This window comes from Cyclopterus lumpus, chromosome 17 (assembly GCF_009769545.1).
Source record: "Cyclopterus lumpus isolate fCycLum1 chromosome 17, fCycLum1.pri, whole genome shotgun sequence".
Lineage (NCBI taxonomy): Eukaryota > Metazoa > Chordata > Actinopteri > Perciformes > Cyclopteridae > Cyclopterus > Cyclopterus lumpus.
In genome coordinates, this window is record NC_046982.1 from 14658215 (window position 1) to 14684694 (window position 26480).

Consider the following 26480-nt stretch of genomic DNA (forward strand, 5'->3'; position numbering starts at 1 on the left):
TGTTAGCCAAAAACCAAAGGGGGACATGTCTCTATGGAGAACTGGATGGAGACATTGGATGAATATGAACACATTTGCTTCAAAGTACACAGTGAAATCCAATTTGCAAATCCATATTATTTAAAGCAACCCGTACATGCAATTACAGTTATTTGTTATAATCTTGTTCTTGGTTCTCTTGATTTTAGCTTTAAAATCAATGTGTTCCTGTCAACAAGAACTCTGTTCACTTACACAAGCTGGATCATCTGATAACCACATAGAGCTAGGAGTCACTCTTAGCAATGACCCGCCAATATTAAGCTAATTAAATCACAACATTTTATATATATATTTTATAATTATATTTTATATTTTTTCCACACTTTACTTTCAGTTATCAGTGAGCGTTGATAATTTATTCAAGTACATAAGCATATAGGGGTATGGGGACGAGGTCGGCTAAAACCTGCATACGGTTTGAGAAAGCAATACAAATAGGCACTTAATGTAGTTGGGAGGATATATAATTGGTACGAGACCAAATGAAAAATTCACCAGACACATACTTAATTTTAAATTAAAACACAATAAATAATTGCTCACACAAAGGACAGTAGTTTATTATCTACGCAAACAATATATGTCTGACATCTTTACATGATTTGCCTCATTGGACATTAAATATCTTGGAACATAACCCTGTGGTAGAGCAGCTTACTGAGACCTTCCCATGTTCATTAATTTTACAAGTTACATTTTAATGTGTTTTTTCACTCACATTCTCCTTATCAGTGCCTTTATTTTGAAATGTCTCTTACCGGAAGCACTCGCAGGGCGCAGTCGCCAATTTAAACTTCCTTGGTGAACAGTGCTGCACAATGAAAATACTAACTTTACTGAGCTTATTAGCCACACATTTATCAGCTAGCAGCGTCAACATTGAGGTGAGTGTATATTCTATCACATGCAGCAATTAAAATCCAGCCAATGAGTTTGTTGAATGTTGGATTTGATCTAAAATGTCGTTCTCATGTTAGCCATCTTTGCAGTCCAGCTAACGCTAGCTGTGTTGGTGACTAGTGTGTTTGCTTGTATACAATACAGACCTTTATTAGTTTTCTCCACTTGTTCCTCAGGAGAATGCAGGGCAGTTCTTCAGCAGTGGACATACAAACAACTGGGCTGTTCTGGTGGGTATTCTTTGATTAAAACGAGTTTTACAGGCTAATTGGTCTGCTGCTTTAATGATGGAAGCAGCAGAAACATGTTTGTGACTAAAAAAACCTGCTGTACTTGATACACAGGTGTGTACATCCAGGTTCTGGTTCAACTACCGTCATGTGGCCAATACTTTGTCCGTCTACAGAAGTGTTAAGAGGCTGGGCATTCCTGACAGGTGAGTTAACTGTGATGCAATGTCTGTCCTTATTATGTCTCATGTATGTCTTATTTAGGAAATAAATGGTGACAATAACCTAGTGGTACAGACAGGCACTGCATCATTTATATGTTTGTCGTGGTGACGATGAGGAGCAATAATATAGCCTCCTCCACTGATGTGTAGGAAGGTTAGCGCAACATAAATATACCGTCATATATCGTAACATCCTGCTAATGGAATGTAGAGCCATAACATAACATCACACTGAATGTGTTTGACAACTTGATTACACAAAGTCTTTGTCTCTAATGTATCATTTTGAATGGCCACTGTCATATTCTTTTTTTCAGCCACATAGTTCTCATGCTGGCTGATGACATGGCTTGTAACCACAGAAACCCCAAACCTGCCACAGTGTTCAGCCACAAGAACATGGAGCTGAATGTGTACGGCGACGACGTGGAGGTGGACTACCGAGGATATGAGGTCGGTTCACATTTCACTCTGGCACGTTCTTCTCTTTACAGTCTTATTAAAATCATTATATTTTCCAACAGCCTCTGGATTTTCAATTTCTATATGTCAACTTTTAAATTGGAAGCAACACAAGTTCTTTGGCTAGAGGTTGAACCAGCATATCTCCTTTTTAAACTTGTATTATTAATTATTATATTAGTGCCCATTTAATTGGAAATCATATTGGAGCATGTAACTTGCATATATTGCCAACTGCTAGGTGGATGTATACCATCTAGTATTTCACCTGCTTTATAAGACAGAGTACTATATAACAAAACATCCTTTGTAGGCAGATAGTCACATGTGCAGTAGGGAATTGGAGGGTGCCATGGTCAACATTCGTTGTCTAGTGTTTGCTCTGTGTGTACAACAGGAAATGACTTGATATCATCTGTATTCTCAAATAGAGGAGCACCCAAGTGTTTTCTTTGTTACGACAAGGCAGAGCCCCCAGTGGCGTATCCACTCTTTATTACAGATTTATTATTTACTCTGCTTTCTGCTGGTCTTTTTAAATATGAATCAACAGTGGACTGCCGATCTGTGTTTGCTGTCAAACGGTAATGATGTGAAAGAAAAGCTGATAAAGCTCAAGAGTGGGGTGGAAGAAGAAAAGAATATGAGCAAATCATTCTCGCAGTTTAATTAAATGATAGTGAAATGAAGTAGAGCAGTTAATGTATACTGGCCCTGATGATGCAGGTAAAAAGTTAAATTTGTGATTTCATTCATAATGAATTCAATGGGTAAAATTATATACTTTTTTTTTTTTACATTCTCAGTCTGCTCACTGCTTTTTTAAACTGTCTATTTGCATTAGATACGAAGATGCACATTACATAATGTTTCTCTTCCAATACATGCTAGTTAATCGAAATTGTTGCCATTTACTGTTTCAGGTGACGGTGGAGAACTTCCTGCGTGTTTTGACCGGCAGGCTGCCACCCAGCACACCACGCTCAAAACGCCTCCTCTCTGATGACCGCAGCAACATCCTTATATACCTGACAGGTAAATTCAGGACAAATCCACCACTTACATTATTTGTTTAATCAGTATGGAATCCGCTAGAATGTGATGGGTACTTTTTTTTTGTGTGTGTGTACTCACTTAACCTCTGTCTTAGCTAACTACCCCTTACATTGCCCAGAGTAGGGACACAAATGTTCTCACCAAAGGTTAATGTTACATTTAATTTAAGTTCATTACTTTTAATCATGAAAGCAGAGGCGGTCTTCGTTTCAGTTGAGGTATTCCACCTTCTCTATTAAACACTGAAGGAAACCTACAGAACTCTGTAACTTGTCACTTTTTGGGGTACTAAGCTAAGTCGATTATTGTATTTCCTCGAGCTGCATTCGAAATATAGTACCTTAACATGACTTCAAGGCAAATTTATTTATATACAGTGGTATGAAAAAGTTTGGGCACCCCATATCATTTTCAAGATTTTCCTTTATGTATCATTGGTTGTTCGGAACAGCAATTTCAATTAAATATATCATATAGCAGACAAACACAGTGATATTTAAGAAGTGAAATTAAGTTTATAGGATTTACAGAAAGTGTGCAATAATTACTTAAACAAAAATAGGCAGGTGCATAAATTTGGGCACCCAACAGAAAAATGACATCAATATTTAGTAGATCCTCCTTTTGCAGAAATAACAGCCTCTAAACGCTTCCTATAGCTTCCAATGAGGGTCTGGATTCTGGTTGAAGGTATTTTTGACCATTCTTCTTTACAAAACATCTCCAGTTCAGTCCAGTTGGATGGTTTCCGAGCATGGACAGCCCGCTTTAAAACAGACCACAGATTTTCAATGATATTCAGGTCTGGGGACTGAGATGGCCATTCCAGAACGTTGTACTTGGTCCTCTGCATGAATGCTTTGGTAGAATTTGAGCGGTGTTTAGGGTCCTTGTCTTGTTGAAGTATCCAGCCCCGGCGCAACTTCAACTTTGTCACTGATTCCTGAACATTGTTCGCAAGAATCTGCTGATACTGACTGGAATCCATGCGACCTTCAACTTTAACAAGATTGCCAGTACCTGCACTGGCCACACAGCCCCACAGCATGATGGAACCACCAACACATGTAACTGTGGGTAGCAAGTGTTTGTCTTGGAATGCTGAGTTCTTCTTCCGCCATGCATACCGCCCCTTGTTATGTCCAAATAACTCAATTTTAGTTTCATCAGTCCACAGCACCTTATTCCAAAATGAAGCTGGCTTGTCCAAATGTGCTTTAGCATACCTCAAGCGACTCTTTTTGTGGCATGGGCGCAGAAAAGGCTTCTGCCGCATTCCTCTCCCATACAGCATCTCCTTGTGCAAAGTGCGCTGAATAGTTGAACGATGCACAGTGACACCATCTGCAGCAAGATCATGTTGTAGGTCTTTGGAGCTGGTCTGTGGGTTGAGTTTGACTGTTCTCACCATCCTTCGCCTCTGCTTATCTGAGATTGTTCTTGGCCTGCCACTACGGGCCTTAACTAGAACTGTGCCTGTGGTCTTCCATTTCCTCACTATATTCCTCACAGTGGAAACTGACAGCTGAAATCTCTGAGCTAGCTTTGTGTCTCCTTCCCCTAAACCATGATGTTGAACAATCTTTGTTTTCAGGTCATTTGACAGTTGTTTTGAGGCTCCCATGTTGCCAGTCTTCAGAGAAGATGCAAAGAGGAGAACAACTTGCAACTGGCCACCTTAAATACCCTTTCTCATGATTGGCTTCACCTGTGTATGTAGGTCAAGGGTCAATGAGCTTACCAAATAAATGTGGTGTTCCAATAATTAGTGCTAAAGGTATTCAAATCAATAAAACAACAAGGGTGCCCAAATTTATGCACCTGCCTACTTTTGTTTAAGTAATTATTGCACACTTTCTGTAAATCCTATAAACTTAATTTCACTTCTTAAATATCACTGTGTTTGTCTGCTATATGATATATTTAATTGAAATTGCTGTTCCGAACAACCAATGATACATAAAGGAAAATCTTGAAAATGATATGGGGTGCCCAAACTTTTTCATACCACTGTATATAAATAAATTTGCCTTGAAGTCATGTTAAGGTACTATATTTCGAATGCAGCTCGAGGAAATACAATAATCGACTTAGCTTAGTACCCCAAAAAGTGACAAGTTACAGAGTTCTGTAGGTTTCCTTCAGTGTTTAATTTACATATTAAATCAGAAGTATTAAGACAAAGTACAAAAGAAACACGTTACAAAAAGACATTTAAATACATAAGAGTCAAGCGAGTCCACTGTCCTTTTCATGTTTGTGTGAGTTTATGCATTATGAATTAGCATTATGAATCAGATATTAATTAATAATATTTTACAGGCCACGGTGGAAATGGCTTTCTGAAGTTCCAGGACTCTGAGGAAATAAGTAATGTGGAACTGGCCGATGCTTTTGAGCAGATGTGGCAGAAAAGAAGGTAAATAAACTGGAGAATGACATAAAAATAGGGGGAAAAAGTTCCATGTGAAGAAACATCAGATAAGGAGATTCCCTTCCTGCAAGTCCTTCTTTCCTTGATGGCCAGATGGCCATTTATAAGTGCAGCAAGTCAACAAACTGAAACATAGCAACCTATAAATATGAAGGCCTTTCGTCGGGTCGTCTCTAGAAGAGATGTGTCAATTTAGTTTTTCTGTACTTCTAATATCTCTTCACTTCCCAGTGAACAGATGCATGGCGTTCATTGTGTGTTCTCATTAACAAGACTTTGTTGCAACAGTGATGTAGAAGTGTACTTGGGGGTCAGACAGCACACGCCAATATGGCAACCAAAGGCCAATAATTGGTTGCCAATGGCAACTTTTACTGTCGAGCTGAAACAGCTTTCTACAAACCAAATTAACCAACAGAATTTTAGTTGGTTCTGTTGAAACTGCTGTGAATTGTTTCCCAACCTATTAAACTCATGCAACACATCCTAAACCACTAACAGCAAGGGGATTTCTTTTATTCCGATATTACTCGTATGAAAGAGAGACTCTCTCTTTATAGATGGCTTTTTAAGGTGCTGTGCTGTTTAATTGGTGCATTGCGAGACACTAAATGAGCAAAAGCAGCTTTCCTATTGACCTCCAAACCTATCAATACAGAGTGTCTAGGTTATAGTTGGACCCCAGGCTGCTTGATTAGCTTAGTGACGCCAGCTTTGATGCTGATGTGATAATTGCAGGATAGAACTGCCAAATTACAGTCACCATAGAGACTTGGCCACCTTCCTTCATCGTCCCCTAACCACCTTAGTTCAGTCAACTGGATATAAATGTCTTATCATGTTTGCCAATGGAGGAAGAAATAGTGGAAGGAGGAAAAGGAGCAAGCGACTAAGGAAGGGAGACAGAATCTGTGTGCGTTGGTGTGTGAGAGGAACTGAATGAAGCTGTTGGTTTTTCTTGGTCACTATGGCAACTGCAGTATGAAAGATGGTTAGAAGGTTTGTGTTATAGGTTTTATTGGAGCGAATAGATGAGGGATATGCCCGCTATGTATTCTCACAGTGTGTGTGTGTGTGTGTCCAGGTACAATGAGTTGCTCTTCATCATTGACACCTGCCAGGGCGCCTCCATGTATGAAAGGTTCTACTCTCCAAACCTCATGGCTTTGGCCAGCAGTCAAGTTGGTGAAGATTCCTTGTCGGTGAGTTACCTGCCCTCACATCGAGGAAATTGAATAAAAAATCATCAATCAGTTTCTCAGGTTTTCTAATAAGCAGTATAGTTTGTTATCGCACATTTCTGACTCCTTCTCCAAGCAAGAGTCACATTTCTGTAAATTTGACTTGCTCTTTATTTGATTTGGGGAAGTTAACACTTAAGCAACTTATGTAAATGTTACACAAGAATAGTGTTGGTTGGATAACATTTTCTAATTATTGATAAGTATCCATTTATTTCATTGTTAATTTGTAAGGGATAAGTACAGAGAAACATTGACAGTTGCAGAAGCAGTGTTCAATGTACTGTACACTTGTTTATAGTTAAAGCCAAACAGTGGGATCCTACGCTTTCTTTTGTCATACTTATAATACCAGGACTGACTAGCACTACACTGCAATACAATAGATTTTAATCTCTAAAACTGCATACTGACTTGTCAACATTGACACATTTAAACTGAAACCATGGCATACTTTTTGACATCTGTTTCCTCTCCACATTACAGAATGACAATCATGTCACTTGGCATTACACATTTTGTCTCACTGATTTGGGGTTAGGCAAAAGTGGCATCGTTGGAAGTTGTCAAAATATATTTTTTATTTTGATGATCTCTAAATATACAGTATGCATTGTTCTTTAACACATGTCTACAAAACCACTGTGTAGTTTAAGTTGATTGCAGTCACTCATTATCAAACTTTATCGCTCAAAATATAGAACTAAACCCTCCGTAATTATTTATTCAGGCTGAACACAGCAACTAGAGACATGGTCGCGTGCTGTTTAATGGAAATCCTAACCGCCCTGTCTAACAAACTGGCCAAATTTATATAACTGTCTCCCCTTGAATTGTATCTCTCGTATTGGAGGTCTGGGCATGGTGGTGCTCCAATCAGGATCCATTTGGAAACAAACCAGGAAGTGGGATTGGCAGAGTCCATCTGGCAGCCAGTCTCACTGTGAACCACACATCCTACTCGGCATAGATCAAAAGACACTGAAATCATTATATACAGGGAGGTATATGAGGGAGACAGCAGCCTTAATGTGCAGTAACAATATGTGGAATATTTCTGCAGCTTTAGGTTGGTCATTTATTTATTTGTTTGTCTGTCCCAATGCCAAACGGCATTTCTTCATTTTGATAGTACAATATTACACGTGACATGATTACCTTACGCTATAATAGTGCATTGAAACAAAGTGTCATATTTGTGTAGTGGTGCATCCTGAGGGTAAGGAGTTGTATGACTGTTGCCTTGTTTTGATGAACAAAGAAAATCATTTTCAATGTTTTCGGTCGTTGTCTTAAAAAAACGGGAAGCAAAACGCCACCAAAGCACCTGTGCTCATAAAGTGCTCTCATATATTGACTTTTTATTATTATTCTACTTTCTTCTTCCTTTCCTCTTCTAGCACCAGCCAGATTTGGCCATAGGAGTCCATTTGATGGACCGTTACACCTTCTACCTGCTGGAGTTCCTGGAAGACATCCACCCATCCAGCAAAGCCAACATGAATGACCTGGTGAGGATGTGTGTGCTTGTGCATGCCTTTTAACCAACGTCAGAGACTACATCTGTGCCATATAGCAGCAACTAACGTTTTTCATTATCAACTATATTTTTTTCTATTAATGAATTTAGTCTCTAAAATATAAAAAACAACATCTTCAAATCTTTTGTAAACCAAGAGTCCAAATCTAAAGAATTTAAGGTATATCAATGATGTACCATATGATCAATTTTTGCTTGATGACGAGAAATTATTGGATCAACTTATTGATTCAGCACTAGTGAACCATGGACACTTTTAGATGTCAGCTCCATATACACCACGAGTTCTATGTACAGAAAGTGTTCGTGCAATCTGTTTCGCATGGTTTTTGTTTTGTATAAATTTGGTTTTCTTTATGTAACTTCATATTTACTGAAAGCTACATTGTTGACCTTTTAACCTCCAAGGTATGAGAATACGGAAGAGAAAATGTGCGGAACCAACAAAAAATAACCGTAATAGTCAACAAGATCAGTTATTTATTTCAGCAGAAATGCCAAACATTTCCTGGATTCAGCTTCTCCAATGTGAGGATTTGATTATTTTAGATTGTACACATCTGCAAGCACTTACTTGGCACTTGATTATAATTAGATTTTGGTCAGACAGCACAAGCAATTTGAAGACTATTTGGGTTCTGATAAATTGGGAGCAGTTGGGATGCTTTTCTTGATAAGGATTAATTGGTTAACGCCCAAAATAATTGCAAGATTATTCATTCTAAAATAATTGTTAGTTGATTTCATAGTCATGCAGCAGGACCCATTGTTTTTGTCGCTGAAGAACTTGGTGGGGGGACAGGGTGACAGGTCCTGTGTAAGCAATTGTCTGGTGTTACAAGGTTTCTGGTCCTAAAGGAGCCAGATGAAAGTCACACAGAACTCTGCACTTGAAGCAGAATGTCTGATACTGTGTTATGGCTGTTGGCCTTTTACACATGATGATGACGATGATGGTGGTGGTGATGGTGAGTACATGCTGCTCCGGGTCATGGCTCAATCTCAGCAGCACCTCCCTTTTCATCTTTTACACTCCTGCAGAGATCTTACTGGTTGCAGGGACCCCTCCTCCTCCCCACCACCACCTAAACCACAGGAGATGCAATCAAAAAACCCAAATCCTTACTCCTGCACTCAGTCCGAGCTCGATCGATGTGCTCTGACTAATGATTATTATTCTTTCCAATTCTGTTTCTGGAGATGCACTCTTTGTTCTTGAGCCATTTTGTGGAATTAAGGATCCATACCATGGATTCCCCAGATGAGCTCACCAAGTGCTTTTCATTTTAATCCAGTCTGCAAATGCTTGACCTTTTTAATGATACAGAAATTGCCTCCACCTTCCCAACAACATCCTCCACCAATCGTGTTTTTCCAAGTCCTTTTTGGCTGATGGCGATAACGTTTTTCTTTTCAAATGGACAGCACACTAATGAATCTCACACTTAAGAGGATTAACCCCCCCACACCAGGCACTGAACGATTTGTAATTGACAATGACACGCACAAGTGTCATGCTCCTTGCCTCTAATCTTCTCCACACACTCTTGTACATTTTAACACCTCCAACTGCAGTTCTTATCACTTTAGATGCAGCTGCCAAGTACTTGTGGTATGGAAATTAAGACACACAAATTATTTAACAATGTCTCCGGGCAAAGTCACCCAGACCATGTAATTAAGGCTAAAGCTCATGATGGCAGCATGAGTAGATATTTACGCATTTTATTTTATTTTTTCTGAGTAAGTGGCTGCAATGGGAATAGAGCCACCAGCTTTGGTTGTTTGTGCAATGTCTATTTCACTAAGTTATATATTGATAAGACACTGCTTGTATTTTGCTTCCCCAGTTCAAAGTATGTCCCAAGAGTCAGTGTGTGTCCACACCAGGCCACCGTACTGACCTTTTCCTGAGGGACCCAGGAAGTGCCCTCATCACAGATTTCTTTGGTAGTGTGCGCAAAGTCGAAATCACCATGGAAACCATCAACTTGACCGAACCCATCCAGCAGGTGGAGCAGAAGTAAGCTGTTTGTTTTAGTCATTAGTGTAATTGGGGAAAAAAGAAATAAAATCCCATCTGTATGTTGCAGTCTTGGATTATTTGGATGGATTGCTAAAGCAAAGTTGCCATGTTCAAATAGCAGTTGGGATGCTAAACTGTGCATAGTTTTCTATACGAGACATGTTATAGAAGAAAACACATTGAAAAGCATATAGGTGTCCCTCTCCAGGGACTTAAAATCTGATGTAAGGTAGATCTAACTTTTCTTTGAAGCACGTCTGGAACAATCTGCCGCTGACAAATCAGTCTCTTGCCTTTTTTTTATGTATTTATTTTTAACCCTGTATTTAACATGTTTTTTACACTATCTGATAACATTTTAAAGCACAATACTCTTTGTCTTTAGAAACATAATGATATTATAATCCAATGCAAATATCATTTCAGTAATCACAGGGATATTGAGTTACCTTTAGCTCTAAAGTAAGGTGATTTTGGAGGTAAAAACCTTAATTGAGGTCAGACTCTTTGTTTTAGTTGAAGGGTTGCGGGTGAAATTTGTTTTACGTTTGGTTTCCAACTTACTAGACTTCGATTTTTATTCAGAACGACTCATTAGTGAAATTGATTTCTCTACTAATGATGTGTTGAGTGGTTGGTCTCTGGGAGACACAGTGGATGTTGCTATGACGACCCTACAGGTGGGTTAGTTTTTAATGCTGACAAATGACATGATTGAGGTAATAATACAGCTCATTTAGATAGTATAGTATAATCATTAGCAGCTCGTACTCCTCTCACAGCAATGAGACATGTCCCTTTGTTTGGCTTCAGGCTATAATTTAGTAAATCTTCTTAAGTGGCATTGAGTGAGCGGCAGTGTCTCTGATGGATCATCTGTGGTGCCACCCGGTGTTCACCGATAGAATGCATCCAAATTGAATTGAATATGTTCTCTCATTGCATCAGTTTGACACATACTGTGATAAATACATTTGGCCACAAGATGTGTGTAGAGAGCTGTCAAACTCTTAGTTTTCTCAGTTGCTTTGGTACATTTCTCTGATCAGAAATTAAATTCTCAAATTCTTATTCGACCTCCTCAACGTCACTTGTGCACATCATCTCAGTATCTTTTAAAAAAAAAATGTTTTATTGCAATGCAATGTATTAACAATTGTCTTTTTATCAATTGTGTATGTCATGTTGATCAACATGTACTATGTTGCTTCTCTTTTGAATAGTCTTACCCCCCCAAACATTAGTTAATTGCTCAAGTCATTGCAATCAAAAGAGTTGAACCGGCTGTCAACAAATTGTATTACAAACAGTAACGACATTTGTGAATCCTGCCCAATCTCCCACTTACAGTAATGTATAATTTTGTACTGTTTGTATGTGTATATATGCCAATGCATATTTTATAATTGTCATCAAAACCTAAGCTATAGTTTACAATTATTTTGACCTTTTTGTAAACAATGACACAAATTAACTTTTGAGAGATACACTAATGATTTTTCAGCAAGTGACAAGCATTTGCAGTTCAATCCTTATGCGGTGCATTGAATTGTTTTTCAGAAATACACTCTCTGTTTGGCAAATGTTAAGGATGATTCAGGAAATGTACCAGCGACTCTGTAAAATAACTGCAAACATCATCCGCTCGGCATCCTCTGTCTGGTGACATATTGTTTGCTTTCTAATATTAGTTCCCAGACACACTAATCCCATAAATATAGACAATCACCTGATGTGTTAGGAAACACACAGCTCATGCACTCAACTGCAAACAGTCCTCCATACATTAAATCCTTAGGTGAGTAAGAACGATGGCAGAGATTTATACAAATGGATATGATGGATTAAACCTTTATTCCTAATAACAGTCCCCCCACTTCCATTACTTTTATTACAATGGGATTTAATTGAACCACTGGGAGGTGTTATAGTGAAATAGTCTAATGTGGTTGGCTGCTAATTAGTAATTAGAGGCAATTGCCATAGTGATTTTAGTCATCAACTGTTTTGGCCTTCGGCTAGTTAGTCATTTCACACAACTTCCCCGACTACTTCATTATTGATCAGGGCCAACACATTAGGTTGGCTGATCTCCCGTGCAACACAGAAACACACCACCAGCGTTATCGAGCTGTTGCCCTAATTCTGTCCTAGAGAGAGACGCTTTATCTCAAATTCTGATGTAAGAAACCAGCAATCCCCGGATTCATTTGATGTTTAATGGAGCCAAGTTCACTGCTGCAGCAATGCACTTGTCGCGTCTTTCTCCTTTCAGGAATGATAGAAAACACTATAGTGAAAGTTCAAAGATATTACAGAGGCTAACGACACTTTCAGTCATTTTGTTTGTCACATTAAAGTGCGTCACTATCATTAAGTGTTGGACGAGATTAATATAACATGGGGAGGTGGCTGATAAAATATTTGCTTTGCAAATTTAGAGGGAGTTTTAGTATACAACGATGTTCTCCAGGAAAAAAACTGACTTTTATCACCAGGATGCTTATTAAATAATAATGTAATTTAAAAGTATTATGTATTGTAAGAACTGGAGTTGTCAAGGTGACATCCTCATGCTATGAGTTGATGGCATGTTGTTGTTGTTAACATGCCGGTATCTATTAAGTACCAAATAAAAGAGCTTTACTTCTTCAAGAAAACTCAGTAACAGAAACAAAACTATGAACACAAATGCTGACATGCTAGTGCCTCTATGGACTTAAATGATGGGTAAGAACAGACATGCAATTTCACTTTGTCCCCCCAGGCTTTAATTAAAATGTGCATTTTTCACTTAATCTGTTTCATAATCAGTTAATTGGGAAAATAATCTGTGTATTATCGGTAATGAAAGTAATCGTACCGCCCTACTTGCAGTGATAATCCCACCTCCTTTTAAAAGAAAGTAAATGTTGGATGAATTGGGCTTTTGTCTATAACATCAGGACTGGGCTTTGTTAAAGCCTTTGTCAACACTTTTGGATCATCTAAAAAAAGAAGTAAATGAGACTGATCGTTATAAGACCTGTCTGAACAGCACTGGTTGTATGGAACTCAGTTAAAGAAGCATATATATATATATATATGCGCGCTTCCTTAATCCATTTTAGTCAGCTCATCTGGCCACTCAGACAAGTTGTGCAAGATAATTATAGAAGTTGGTTACAAGTGTGGGTCTCTTTCTCACCTTGTCCCTATTTTATTCTCTCTTCTCCTCTCACCCATTTCTAAACGGACGCGCTTCCCCCCAGCTCTTCCATTTAAGAGAATTGCTCTTGACGGAGAGAAGTTTTAATGGCCCCCCCTCAATCCTCTTCATTATACATGGGCTTAACAGTGTAATGACATTGTGTAGTTACTCACTTCCAGCCATTCATACTTGTTGACCAAAACAATTCATCTTATGGGTTCCAAAGCTCCATGGATCATATAAATGATCAAGTTAAAGCTGAGTTAATAGCACATTTCAGTAATAAAATACATTTAATGTAATTTGTGACCTCCAGCACTGGATAGAGTTGACAAAATCTACTTGGGTCATTAGTAGATGAGTAGATGTTAAAAGGAAATTTGTTTGACCTAAATATGGCAGCTGGAGGTGTGTGGAGGGGGGCATTCACATCCATTAGAATCAGCTAAGTGGATTGAAAAATCCTCCCCAAAAATATCTCTTACTATGGAGAATACCCTGGAAAGTGGTTTGACTTGAATTGGAGTTCATCTCTTGCTAAGCGAAAAGGGGGAAATTGACAGCGAGTCGTCGGTGCTCTGTGACACATTTCCACTGGCAGAAAGAGCTCGGTGCACAGAGACGGCTCTCTGCCTGCCATCTGGACAGTTTTCTTCTGTCTCTGTTCCCGTCTGTAAGAGCAACTTCTTCCCTACCGCACAGACGTGATGTGAGAAGAGAGACGGGCAGAGAAAGGTAGTTGAAAAGAAAGGGATGAAGACGGGAAGATAAAGAAGGAAGGGCAAAAGCCAGACAGAACAAAGAGAAGAGGGAGAGCGGGTTGCTTCACACAGCAAGTGGTGGCTCACTCCGGGATACGGCCCAGTTTGTCAGCAGCTGTCTGGCCTGAAATTTCTTTGATTAGCCAAAGACAGCCTCTCAGTCGATCCGCCACTCCACTGTGACCTTTAGCTGAGACTGTTCTTCCAGACTTCCTGTCTTAAAAAAAGATGCACCAAAGAATGCAAACATTTAAAAAACGGCTCATTACAATTGTGGCGTACAGATGGATCCAAATTGATGAATTATGTTTATTTTGTGTTGGAACCGTTTCCGTGCTTTTATGTTTTTTGTTGTGGTCATGTTTAATTTAATTTAAGCTCTCTCAGTGCTCACAACGTGGAATCGGCTGTACATTTCAGTTTCTTATGAAACAAAGGCAGTTTAAGATAACATGATGGTGAACCTACAAGAACACAGCGACCGTGGCTCAGTGGTAGAGCAGGGTCGCCCTTCAATCAAAGGATCGGCTGTTCGATCCCCAGCTCCGCTAGCCCATGTCGATGTGTCCTTGGGCAAGACACTAACACTAACTAACATTAATACACATTCATACACCGTAGCCACAGCTACGGTGTATTAATGTGTATTAATTTTTTTTGAGTGGTCTGAAGACTAGAAAAGCGCTTTACAAGTACAGGTCCATTTACCATAGTCAATGTAGTTCAGAGTGTACACGGTGATACACCAAACAGTCACAGACTGTTCCTCTATGATCTGTCTGATAACTCTTTAGTGCTCTAGTGAGTATTTACAGCAGGAAGACGGCATCTATGGGGTTGACTCCCAGTTAATTACAGTCTTTGTGTTCATTGTAATGGTGGCGCATGTAACCCATTGTGGCTCATTAATGCTTTTAAAAAAAAAAATTTAATAACTTTTGGACAACAATGGAAGCAGGAAGGCTCTTTGACTGGATAACCAGCTCTGTGTCTCAAAGGTCACAGTTTTAATACATCTTGTCTCACACTAACTAACGTCTATCCATTAACTGGCATCTGGTGACCTTTTTCAGTGTCCATGAACAAGAATCTGAACCACAAATTACTTCTTTTAAATACCCTAACTTATGCTGCATCGGGTCCTCGCTCCTCCTGTGAACTGTAAATCACCTTAATGGAAGATCTTCCAATCCCTTAAGGAGACAAGGAGAGAAGGAGATGAGAGTGAGGAAACACAGATGTACCCTTTATCAAAGCCTTTCGGCTTATTAAATAATATCAAACCATGTCAGGATTGACACTGTTCCCTTTGTATTCATAAGTTGTCGTTATGTAAGATGATTGAAGGCGTGATTAAACTCCACTGTTTGTGTAGTGCCTCCTCGCTGTTCTAACCGCATTCTTTAATGACATTTCACCGTGATATTACTTATTCATACTTCATTGGACAACTTTTCAGTTGGATTCAGGCAACCGTTGGAGATTTGTAAAATCTTAGTGACTGAGACACAGTAGAAATCTGATTCTACTCAACTTTGATATATTCTTAGCTGTTGACTTGTTTGTTCACTTTTAAAAAAAATATTTGTTTGTATTAACCAAGGTGCATCATGGGTAGTTAGGAGCCTGGGAGTTTGGATCTCTACTTTCACTTCTAACATTGTTCCAGTAACAAGTTAATGACTGGATTGCAGCTTCCTCCAGGTAATTGCTAACAGAGTGCTGTTTTATGTGTTTTGTCTTTCAGTTTTGTGAATGAAGAGCGGCAAAAAGAGACTTACTCATATGTGGACCAGCTGCCAGTGTCTGAAATAATCCATCAGGTAAGAGTCCCACACTAACACCAGAGTCACTCGGGGACACTCAAAACCACATGAAGAGTTCCACTTTGATGTAACCCTAACATGTTATTTGGGTTGGAACTTCCACTTTACTTCCACTTTGTCATCTTTTAAGCTTTTTGCGTGGGAAACCATTTATTTTGGCTCCCGTGTTTTTGATATTCGAAGTGTGTCCACATGTTTGTCCTTAATTTGGATACGGAACAGAAATTATGTGCAACATCCACCAACAGATGTTTTTGTGTCGTTCCCATAGCGACGGCTCAAAGTGTGAAATGCAAGTGCCTTCTGGGCTCAGTGTGGAGGGGCCACTGTGAAATCCAGCAGAATGGATAGGCAGGATTGTGGCAAGGAATTGTGCATTCACCTCATTCCCAAATAGATTGCGGCTTGCAGTTGTGCCGACCTTCACAAATAAACACCTATTTCTCCTCTATCCACCTTTAAAACATGTGCTCTGCATTCACAATAGACGGTCTTGGGTCTTCTGTATCGCTATTGTAAGATTTTCCATTAAGAGCCTTTTCAAATTTACTTTTTTTTAATACTTCTCTTTCAATGTGTGCCTCAGAAAAGTAAAGAAGTCACATTAATCTTGCCTGAGGCAGGAGCAGACATTAGTGGTGCTTACATTTGGGGTTCAGCTGCCTCTGAGAAACTGTACTTGAAAACATAACCATGACCATCAACACAGCATTATCAATACAGTATCTTTACAATAAGAGACTGTCGGAGTGGTGTTTCAACTCAAATTGTTTCAGCTGTAGATGTATTGGATTGTATGTTTTGATTCTATTTTAACGTTGTTTTCAGCAGCATGCAGCTGTACACGACCCGCTCAGCCATAAATGCCAGACATCCAAAGTTAGTGACTAGCTGGTGAATATAATTGAGAATTTATCAGCTAAAGAGTCAGATATTTCCCTCAGGAGTTGTTGGAGAGCAAAACAGACCTAAAAGGAATATTGGACTTGGATTTGCCAAGTAAAGTGTCAAAGAGTCCAGATTCATGATACTTTGCTGTGTCTGCTCGTTCTGCTGATTGCCAACATGTTAACCATGTCAACTTTATAAGAATGATAATATGTTAGAGTACAAGTTTAACTATGGTAATTGTTGTAAAATGCTGCAATGCTCATTATATTATTTAATGTGTCACTAAAGTCAATAGAAATTACCATTGTGGCTGCGGAACTTGTTAGCTTTGTTCCAGCACCGTATCATTTTAATACATTTTTGCACATGAAAATGAGAAACTGTAGCAATAGTGTCTTGCTTTAAATGCTTAAACTCGGGCCAAGTCATTTTAGTTGCTGAACTGATGCCAACGACGAACGTTGTCAGAGATTTCGATTATTGGGTAGCACTCCTGCTGGGTTGAGGATGGGAGTCATCTCTCTCCCCATCGCCATAATCCATCTGCACTGCAGCAGAATGACCAATGTCCATAAAGCATATTGACAGCTCTCCTCTTGTTGATTAGCTGTCATATTGTGCACAGCACTCTCTGAGATATCTTTGTTTTCATTCCACTCTGGCGGTGTCCTTTGTTGCCACTGATCAGATGCACTCATCTGAAGAACTAGATGTGATTGAATCTCATATGATTTGATGTCTAGAATATTCCCTTAGGGTCTGATTTCAGTTGTGCCTCCAACAAAAACAAATATTCTCACTGTGTTTATCTTCTAAGAAACCCATTTTGCCATTTCCATTTTCCACTTGTGAATAGCAAAGGGTGTGACTGACTGACTGAGTGAGTGTGAGTGGATATATAAGCCTGTGCTATACAGGGTCTGTGTACAAAATTCCACTAATTGTGCATGTGGAAGCTTGAATGTGAGGAGTTGATTAATGTCCTGTCACTGTTGGCAGTTGTCTTGCTAGTGGTGACAGGTGAGTCCTCTCTTCCTGCCACCTTCTTCTCCCAACCTTGCACATCTCATCATGTTGCCAACACCTAATCACAATATGTACAGCTCTCAAAATAACTCTTGTGTATTCTACTTTTTTTTCCTGCCTCGCTGTTGTAAGTCCCGGTCTTTTGCGTCAAATTGTTATTTGTTCCTACGCCAGCTTGACGCCATACCATATGGCTCCAGAGAATTGAAAATGGGAAATCTGAAAATGAATGCTTTTCCTCTCTACCATCCATTGCCAAATCCCCCTTTCCTCTCTGAGCCTGCAACATTGACATCTTTCAAAAGTAGGTGTTGTGTGGCCGAGCGTTTCCTCTGAATGAGCTGTTCTATGTTGCTTTAGCTCAATAATGAAAAATAAAAAGCAAATAAGCTAAAACATGCTTTATGAGAGAATAATACCCCCGCTGCTGTCCTAGCACTTCAATGTCCGGGCAGTACAGTGGAGTGTCCTGGCAGTACACAATGGCAGCTGTTCTGTCATCAACATCAATTTGCTGCAGTTTTGACCTTGGAATGCTAGTGTTTGGCAGAGTGTTTCAGACCTCCCTCAACGGCCATTAGCATCCTGCATGGCCATGTTAATTGGCACCGATCAATCAGATGGTGATCAATCAGATGGTTTGCCGTTAATTGATCTTACTTGTGAATTGAATACGCAACACAAAGCATGTGTAATGGCGGCAGGCTGCTTGAGTCTGACTGTCCTTGGTAGTGGGACGTGAATGCTTCCGTCAGCGAAGGTCAAAGAACATTCCCCTCTTTTTGTCTCCTCATTTCTGTGGCTAATATTCTTTTCCTCTGCCCTCTGGTTCTTTTTCTAAAGAAGCTGCATTCTCTTTTTTTGTCAGTGAAAACTCATTCAAAGAGAGCAGGCTTGTCCTTTTTTGTGTCCTGATTTCTATCCAAGGCCATCCAAATTTGATATTCAAAATAGTTATTCATTTTAGGGCTGTATAAATTAGTCATTAAAGCAATTAGTTGGCCAACATAAAATAAGCAATTGTGATAAAAGATTATCTGTTGAAGTCATTCTTGCTGGTTTTTAGTCCGCTTCACAAATGTGACAATGTGCTGCTTTTATCTGTTTCATAGAATTATACATTAAGTGGGGTATTGGGCTGCTGGTCAGACAAAAGAAGCAATTCAAGGACGTCACCTTTTAGACTTTGGAAACTTGCCATGAAGAATTCTTTCACAATATATAACCGAGCTATACCAACACATGGGCAGGGAATTGGCCTATATTAGCTTATACAGATATATGGGTAGCCAAAAATAGCTAAATAATCACAAGATGATTGTCATTCGTCTATATTGATCTCAATTCTAAAATAACTAAATATAAGGGAACATGTTTGTTCACTAAAGAAATAAAAAAACTGCCACTACATTGCTAAACAAATGATCACATTATTTGATAGTGAAAATTACTTGATACTTTTTCACTTGTTGAAAAATGTGTAGTTATTAACCTCTGACATAATGCTCCTTCTCTTCTAATGTCTCTCTCCCTCCCTTCCCTCTTGACATATGCTCTCCTCTCTGCCGGCGGTGCTGACGTGGCTTCCTGTCACAGTCGATCCATCTCCCTTTGTGCTTCCTTACCCAAGAGGCTTGCACACACGCACACACAGAGACACACAACTTTGCCTAGCATTGTCACGGAGGTCAACTGCCCCCAATGGCCACGTGCTCCCAGTCCTCTATATGAATAACCCCGGCTGGGTTCTGCCTCGTCCTCCAGAAGTTTAACCCTTAGCTCCTCCTCTTGTCTTCCTGCCGGCCGCGTTGTCAACAAGGCTTAAGCTGAATGGATATCGACACTAATTCTGTTATGTAACACAGATCTGATGCATGTAGTGTAGGCAGAGCAAAAATGACACCACATTGAATATATGATTTGGACCGCATTGGTGCCGTTTGAAATCAGTGGCTGTGCGATGGCAGCCTGCAGACAGATCAGTATTCCTCTGTTTATGTTGACGTCTCAGTGGGACAGATCACTGTTGTCATAGCTCTGTGTCCGCAGACCGTAAAACATTGAGGGCGACAACTTAAGCATGCTGTCAAGTTTAATTGGGATTTGGGGAATTTCAGCTTAACTAGAACAGATGGATAAAAATCGACCCATTCGAAACTGTGAGTAGGGCTGGGTATCGGTTTTTAAGGTATCGTCCAAAATAACACAGTAGCATGTAATAACACAACTCACAAATTAACCGATCAACCGATCTTGGATACAATTAGCCCCGCAGCCAATCACTGCACGCGTTCTTTGACTTAATGCGGTGTGTGATTGGCACGCGACCGGAGCAACTACAACCCATACAGTCTGTGGTGTGGTGAAAAGATGACGTGACAGCGGTGGAAAAGAACTGAAACTGTAAATTTGTGGGCCGGACAGCTATGAGCTGAAACTCTAAAGCTCCTTTAAAGCCGAGGAGAGCTCCAGATTCAGGTGTTATTTCTCTCTGGGTTCATTACTACGGGTGACTCCTTTTTTAAATTGTCATTTACTTCATTCATACACTGTTCAAAAATATTGATTATAGCAGCTTTAAGTAAACATTAATGAAATAAGATGCATTCCAATTTAAAGTATATTTAAAGGGGGGAAAAAACAGGCCACCACCATTCACATGACATTTTGTCAGCCGAATCCCTGTCTTGTTGTTGTTTTTAGCTCCTTCATTGTACACCTAGCAATGCATGGTAACAACATGGCAGGCTTTAAACTTCTGCAAACAGTCTAGTCTCAAAATGACCTAAATTAACCTCAAAACTAGCTTTGAGGGAAAATGAGGGCAAAAAAGTTGCCTCAGTACTTTTGAACCACACGGTAAAACTTCTCTTCTCATATGAATGAATCTTTGCCTTCCAGCGCTGTCGGCAGCATCAGGGGAGATACACCTGGAGTGTGCTTGAATTTTTTTGGTGCTTTTTTTGTATTCCTCTGTGTGGAAATCCATTGTTTTCACATTACAGATGATGGACAAATGCATTAAAGCATAGGTACACCGTGAGAGGACGGCTGTTTTTCAGTGGCCATAAATAATGTATTTCTCATAATTATAGATTTGGTGTATTGAGGAAAAGACACCAGTAATGTTGAATTTTTAAAAAAAAATCTGGAGATAAAGTATTGGTTCCCATCAGTCATGTTCATGGTGGGTTTCAGGGCCTTTTGACAAAGTGGTATCATTGGACAAAAGTTCCGCTATTCTGACGTCAGACATGTTTTCCTGTAGTCACAAAAGCGCCATTGAATCCAACGCTGAAAACATTCCTTTTATATTTTGAGTTTCATTGTCTCGGGGCTTCAACAGTTTGTGAGCGGCTGAGTTTTTTACCACCACATAACCCGCAGCTTGGATTCTGTTCTACACTCTACAGTAGATATAGTGTGTCTAGCAAAAGGGCCTGTGGCGGTCTGGAGCACTGGCCCGGTTCACAATGTGATTGATGTGCCGCAGCTCCTTTCTAAGCCTGAATTTCATTTCTTCATTGCTTCTTTTTTTTTTTTTGCTTCTTTTTTCCTCCGACACAATTTTATATGTGGTTATTGCATAGCCAATAAAAATGTAACACACGCAAATAATATTAGTTAATATCTGCATTGTGGATGCAGCTTTACATCAGAGGCTTTTTGCCTTAAGCCTCCAGCCCTGACCCGACACCGACTAGTCGAGAGCTCAGGGCTCAAACGTGTGGTTGTTAGCTGCTTTAGCATTCTGGCTGGCAGTGAAGCTCTATTGATTTGTCTTGATTGAGCTTTTAAATAAATTTGGGGTCAGACATAATCCAATTTGACTGCTATCTTCAGTCTTTTTGAGTTAGAAATTGGCAGCGTTGTGACACAAACCTGAAGTTTGTGTTGAAAGGGCAGCCTGGAGTGGACCGTGTCGCGAACACTGAGGCACGAGTACAGCCACACACGGTTTTAACCTTTGGCCTCATTTACCAAGAGCTGTAAAAGTACTTTACAATCATTTTCAAGTAGTAAGTATTCATTATATTATGTTCTAACTTTAATGAATAGAATCGGGTGCAGTGCGTTACTTTTACGCAGTGGGTCAAGTTCGTCGTCGTCGTCGTCCTGATTTAAAATGCAGCGCAGAGGACTTCTGGTTTCTATTTGTTTTGAGTACTTCTGTCCACCTGATGAATGTGATTCTCGTGCCGTCTATCGTGGTGCCGTTATAGTACCTGTGTTTTGGTACTGATACCAATAACTTGTTTCTTGATTCCTTACTTTGAGGAAAAATTAATATGTTCTTCTACAAAACCTTTTTTTCGTCTAAACGCGAGTAGCTGCACAACAACTTTCTAGAAATATAATTGGCATATGTCAGCCCTGGCAGCAGCCCGTCCTTCGCAAGGTAGCCAAGACAAATGGGACCATAATGAACTAAATGAACATTGTGCTGTATTGAAGAAGACAGTGTTTACTAAGGGCAATATTGACCTTGGCTTTCACAACAGCGTCTAATCTTCCAGAGCTCATCAGTCTGCTGCCAGCCTCCTACTGCCGTGTGCGACAGGCCGATAGGGACGTACTTCAGAGAGTAAAAGTACACTAGGTACTGTTGTACCACTGTAAACTATAGAGACATGCATTTGTGTAGCAGCTTTACTGTACTGTATGTTGTGTGTACAGTATGTGAGGCAGAGTTGGAGTGCATGTTGTGTGTTTATTTAGATTTTGGGGATGCATCTTCTGGCTGCTGATTTCTTGACTGGACAATGGCAGCATGCATAGCAAGGGACACCAGACATCTCTTAAGTGCGTCCTCGCAGCCTATCTGCAGCTTTGTCGGAGTAGTTAGCAAGATTTTTTTTTTTTAGAGGTTAAATCTCATCTCTCCGCAGAATACTGTCGCCGCATTAGCATATAAATGTGCTCCTTGTGAGATGCATGTTTAATATGGGGGAGATTTAAAAGTATAATCATACACAAAGTGATGATGTGGCAGTGAATGGGACAAACACAAGACAGGGGAGGTGTACTGATGAGCTTTACACCCCCGCTCTTTGTGTGAACTTTTGTGTGTGTGTGTGTGTGAGACGGCAGATAGTGTACATAATGTGTGAAGAGATAAAGCGAGTGTATATTTGATTCTGCGCCTGCCTGCCTGTGTGTGTGAATGACAGAACAATCAGCAGTGGCCTCAGCTGAAGAAATATACTACTGCTAACCTGCAATCTCCCCCCTTTCCCCCCGTGTCATCCCCACCATACCTTACCCCGCCTCACCCCGCTCCTCCCCTCAGAAACCAAAGCAGAAAGACTGGCATCCTCCTGATGGCTTCATCCTGGGCCTGTGGACTCTAATCCTGCTGGTGTTTTTCAAGACGTACGGCATGAAGCACCTCAAACACATCTTCTGAGGCCACGGCGGTGATGCCACTGGATATTTGAGGACAGCTGCAGATCTGGAGCTTGTACTGCAGGCATATTAGAGGTGCGCTTATTTCCTGAAAAAGGAAAGGAGATGTGTGGCACCACAACTTCTTGGCCAGGAACTGTGATGCAATTGGGGCCTTTTTTGTTTTGGATGACTATTCTATGCTGATGAAATTGAACATTTGTGTTGCCACTAGCAGTACGGCTATTTTAAACCGTTGTGTGTGTGTGTTCTTCTTGACAATGTCGTCTACTTATGCTGCGCTGCGTTCACATTCGCAACGCTTTTGGTGCGAATGTAACATTATAATTATTTATATTTGTGTCATAAGTTCTGTTTTGTCAAGCCATTCCATAATTGCTTTGATTTGGTAAAAAAAATGCACTGAATTGAGTCTGCAGATAAGAATTTAATTTATTTTTGAGAGCGTGCTACTCTGCATAAATCAGCAGCAGTAGCTCTTTTTGTTTAAGTGCTACTCAGAACGTCTGCTCGGTCAGAAAAGGGAAAGTGTGGGACGTGGGCTGGCTTATTGGCTGTGAGTGGGTTGTGAAGAGATTACTATTTAATGTCTCCCTTGTCCATATACATTACACCCCTTGACTGTCATATCACGCTTGTGAAGGATAACAATCGCACATAATCCCATCTCGCATGATGGACCCATCCACTTTCCCATTCACCAAATTGCCCTCCCTGTGGAAACATCCATTAGCTCCCCAGCCGTGCACTCCGCTGATTGTATTCTGGGTGATGGACAGCCATTTCCCCGGCCATTCTACAGCGGCGATAAGTGAGTGATAACCTAGTAGGCTGCCAGCCATCCCAAATGAATCTCCTCTGTGCTGGGACGGGTCCCCCCCCCCCCCCACCCCCCCACACCTTTTCCTGCATGTGTAGCCACTCTGCATTGTACTCATTGTTTGGGGGAGTGACTGATGCTCAAAGCATATGGATTGAACCTAAGGTAGTCCGTCTTTGGTTCCTGGTGTGACGACCCGTCCATCGGGTGCCCGCTGCCTCTCTCCCTTGCGGCTAAAGTGGAAATTAGATGGAGTTGGAAATGAAACCATATGTATCAGAAGGCAGCTGCTGTCAGCCACCCAAAGTCCCTTTTTCTTTTACATTATTTATGCAACGCTTATTTCTTTTTCCTCCTGGTTATCTTTTTAGAGAGCAAGGATTTTGATACCCTGATTAAAGATGAAACACTGACTCAAAGGAATGGATTTGTCGTCTTTTTTTTCTTAATTACTTTAATGCTGTATACTTTCTTTTTTTTAAACTGTAGCCAAGCCTTGGCGGTATGCCTGGCAAAGATTATTCTAAGCTTATTTTATACCACAAACGCATCGTTGAAATCGGTACTGCTTGAGCTGATTTACACACCTGCTCTTTTGTTTTCTTACTGGAAACATCTCAAACAATTATGAGAGGCTTTTTAAAATGTATTTTTCTTTCAGTTCCAGTACCTGTATTTCAAAAGATAGAGCAGCCATTGGATCCAAGCCTTAATATACAATCCGTGAATAGCAGGCTGGCACCAGATACAATAAAAAGAAAGCCAACCTATCTCAGGTGGATTTGTTTGTTTTTAAACCCACTTCAAAATTGACTGTCTCCTGTGCGCCTCTCATTCTTACGCAGATGGAATTGAATATACTCCCCCGTCTCCTCTCAATATGGTTTCCCTATATGCTAATCAAGATCCCTGTCTGTTTTCCTTCACACCTGACTTGGTGGGGAGAAGAAGACCGAGTGACAGCAGGACAATATTTGAGCAGCCAGAGATTTCCTGTCGAAGAGTCGGGCAGGATGCTCCGAATGTCACACAGGTTGTTCAAACGCCGGAGCGGCGTATTCACCAGAGAGCGCACACACACACACGCTTATTGTCTTTAGAAGTTGAACAACGTCGACATTAGTCCCATGTGACAACCTGCTAAATTTAATGATTCACGCACAAACATACGCACACTCATGCTGTTTTTAAGACAGCATGTGCACCTGACATGTCCAATTTCCATGGAAACGCTGAATGTCCTGCTTGCATGTCGGTGAGCCTTTGTAATGTCAATCATTCCCAGCAATATTGAAAGTAATTATAGGCACAGATTTTCATTCGCATCTGCAACAATTTCTGTGGCATAAATCATGCTCAACGTCGCCTGTTTAATGTAATGTTGAATTTAAATGAGAGATTTTATTTTTTGCCCTGTAATTCATATGAACAGCTTTGTTTTTTTGTTCAAGTTGCATCACTTGAATGTGTCATTCATTCATAAAAAGCCAATTTTACACCAAGTATAAACTAAGAAAGCAAATATAATCCAACTGATGCAAAGAATATGTGTATTCTAAGAAGATTTTCACATGTTGAAAATGGTAATAGACATTAGTAATACATTAGTAGATTATTTTATTAATTAGTGTTTCCAACAAGAAGCCTTGGAAGTGCTCAGAAAACCTTAACATACCATTCTTTTGTCAATTTATGTTTATTGTGTTGACTTTGCATACACCTGTCATAATCTGTCACATGACCGGCGTCATCACATGACCGGCGTTCCATACTTCTGAGACGACTAACCAGCTTCGAAATGAAAGCTTCTAAAAAAGCTAGAACGTTAGTTTTTAGGAATTAATTTATATGAGAGTTGTGTATCGTGGCGCCATCACAAATGATTGTTCTGTTGTCACGTTTTAACAATTTTGTTAGCTGATTCACTTTCTTTACTTTTTACACTGATTGGACAAAACAAGACATGTAAAGACGTCATATTGGGCTGTGGAAAACTTGGAGAGGCATTTTATCAATACATCTTCGTATTATAGTTTGATACTGCTGGGAAGTACAGACAAATGCAATATTATAAATACTTCTAGGACACCTCCTACTGGTGTGACAATAGACGTTACAGTCCACCGTCTTATTTAACAGAATTAAACTTGGTAATGCTGCAGAAACCATGTGGCAGACAAAACCTTCCCGGGCCAGTGTTGTGATAACTGGGAGTGTTTTCGTGAATATTAGAAGAGGATAAAGAAAAAAGCGTTCAGTGATTTCTGTTGAGTTTTTTAAATTATACTTTATAATGAGCTATCAATCCTCTTAAATGCCTATCAAGTAGATTTTATTGATCTGGCTCAACTGCCTAATAAAAGTGTTCACGACCCCCTGCAGATTACTCGTCTTTCATCTGATAT

At 40.0% G+C, this 26480-nt stretch overlaps 1 protein-coding gene across 1 annotated transcript; it reads left to right on the plus strand.

The window, feature by feature from the left end:
* Positions 1-804: 804 nt before the first annotated feature.
* On the plus strand, positions 805-24494 carry pigk (phosphatidylinositol glycan anchor biosynthesis, class K). Its single transcript, XM_034556094.1, has 11 exons — positions 805-926; positions 1119-1172; positions 1287-1378; positions 1714-1849; positions 2782-2893; positions 5237-5333; positions 6433-6550; positions 7990-8100; positions 9980-10152; positions 15854-15929; positions 23140-24494. Exons 1-11 carry the CDS (start codon positions 861-863, stop codon positions 23254-23256), a joined length of 1152 nt encoding a protein of 383 aa, XP_034411985.1. The 5' UTR covers positions 805-860; the 3' UTR covers positions 23257-24494.
* The last annotated feature ends 1986 nt before the right edge of the window (positions 24495-26480 follow it).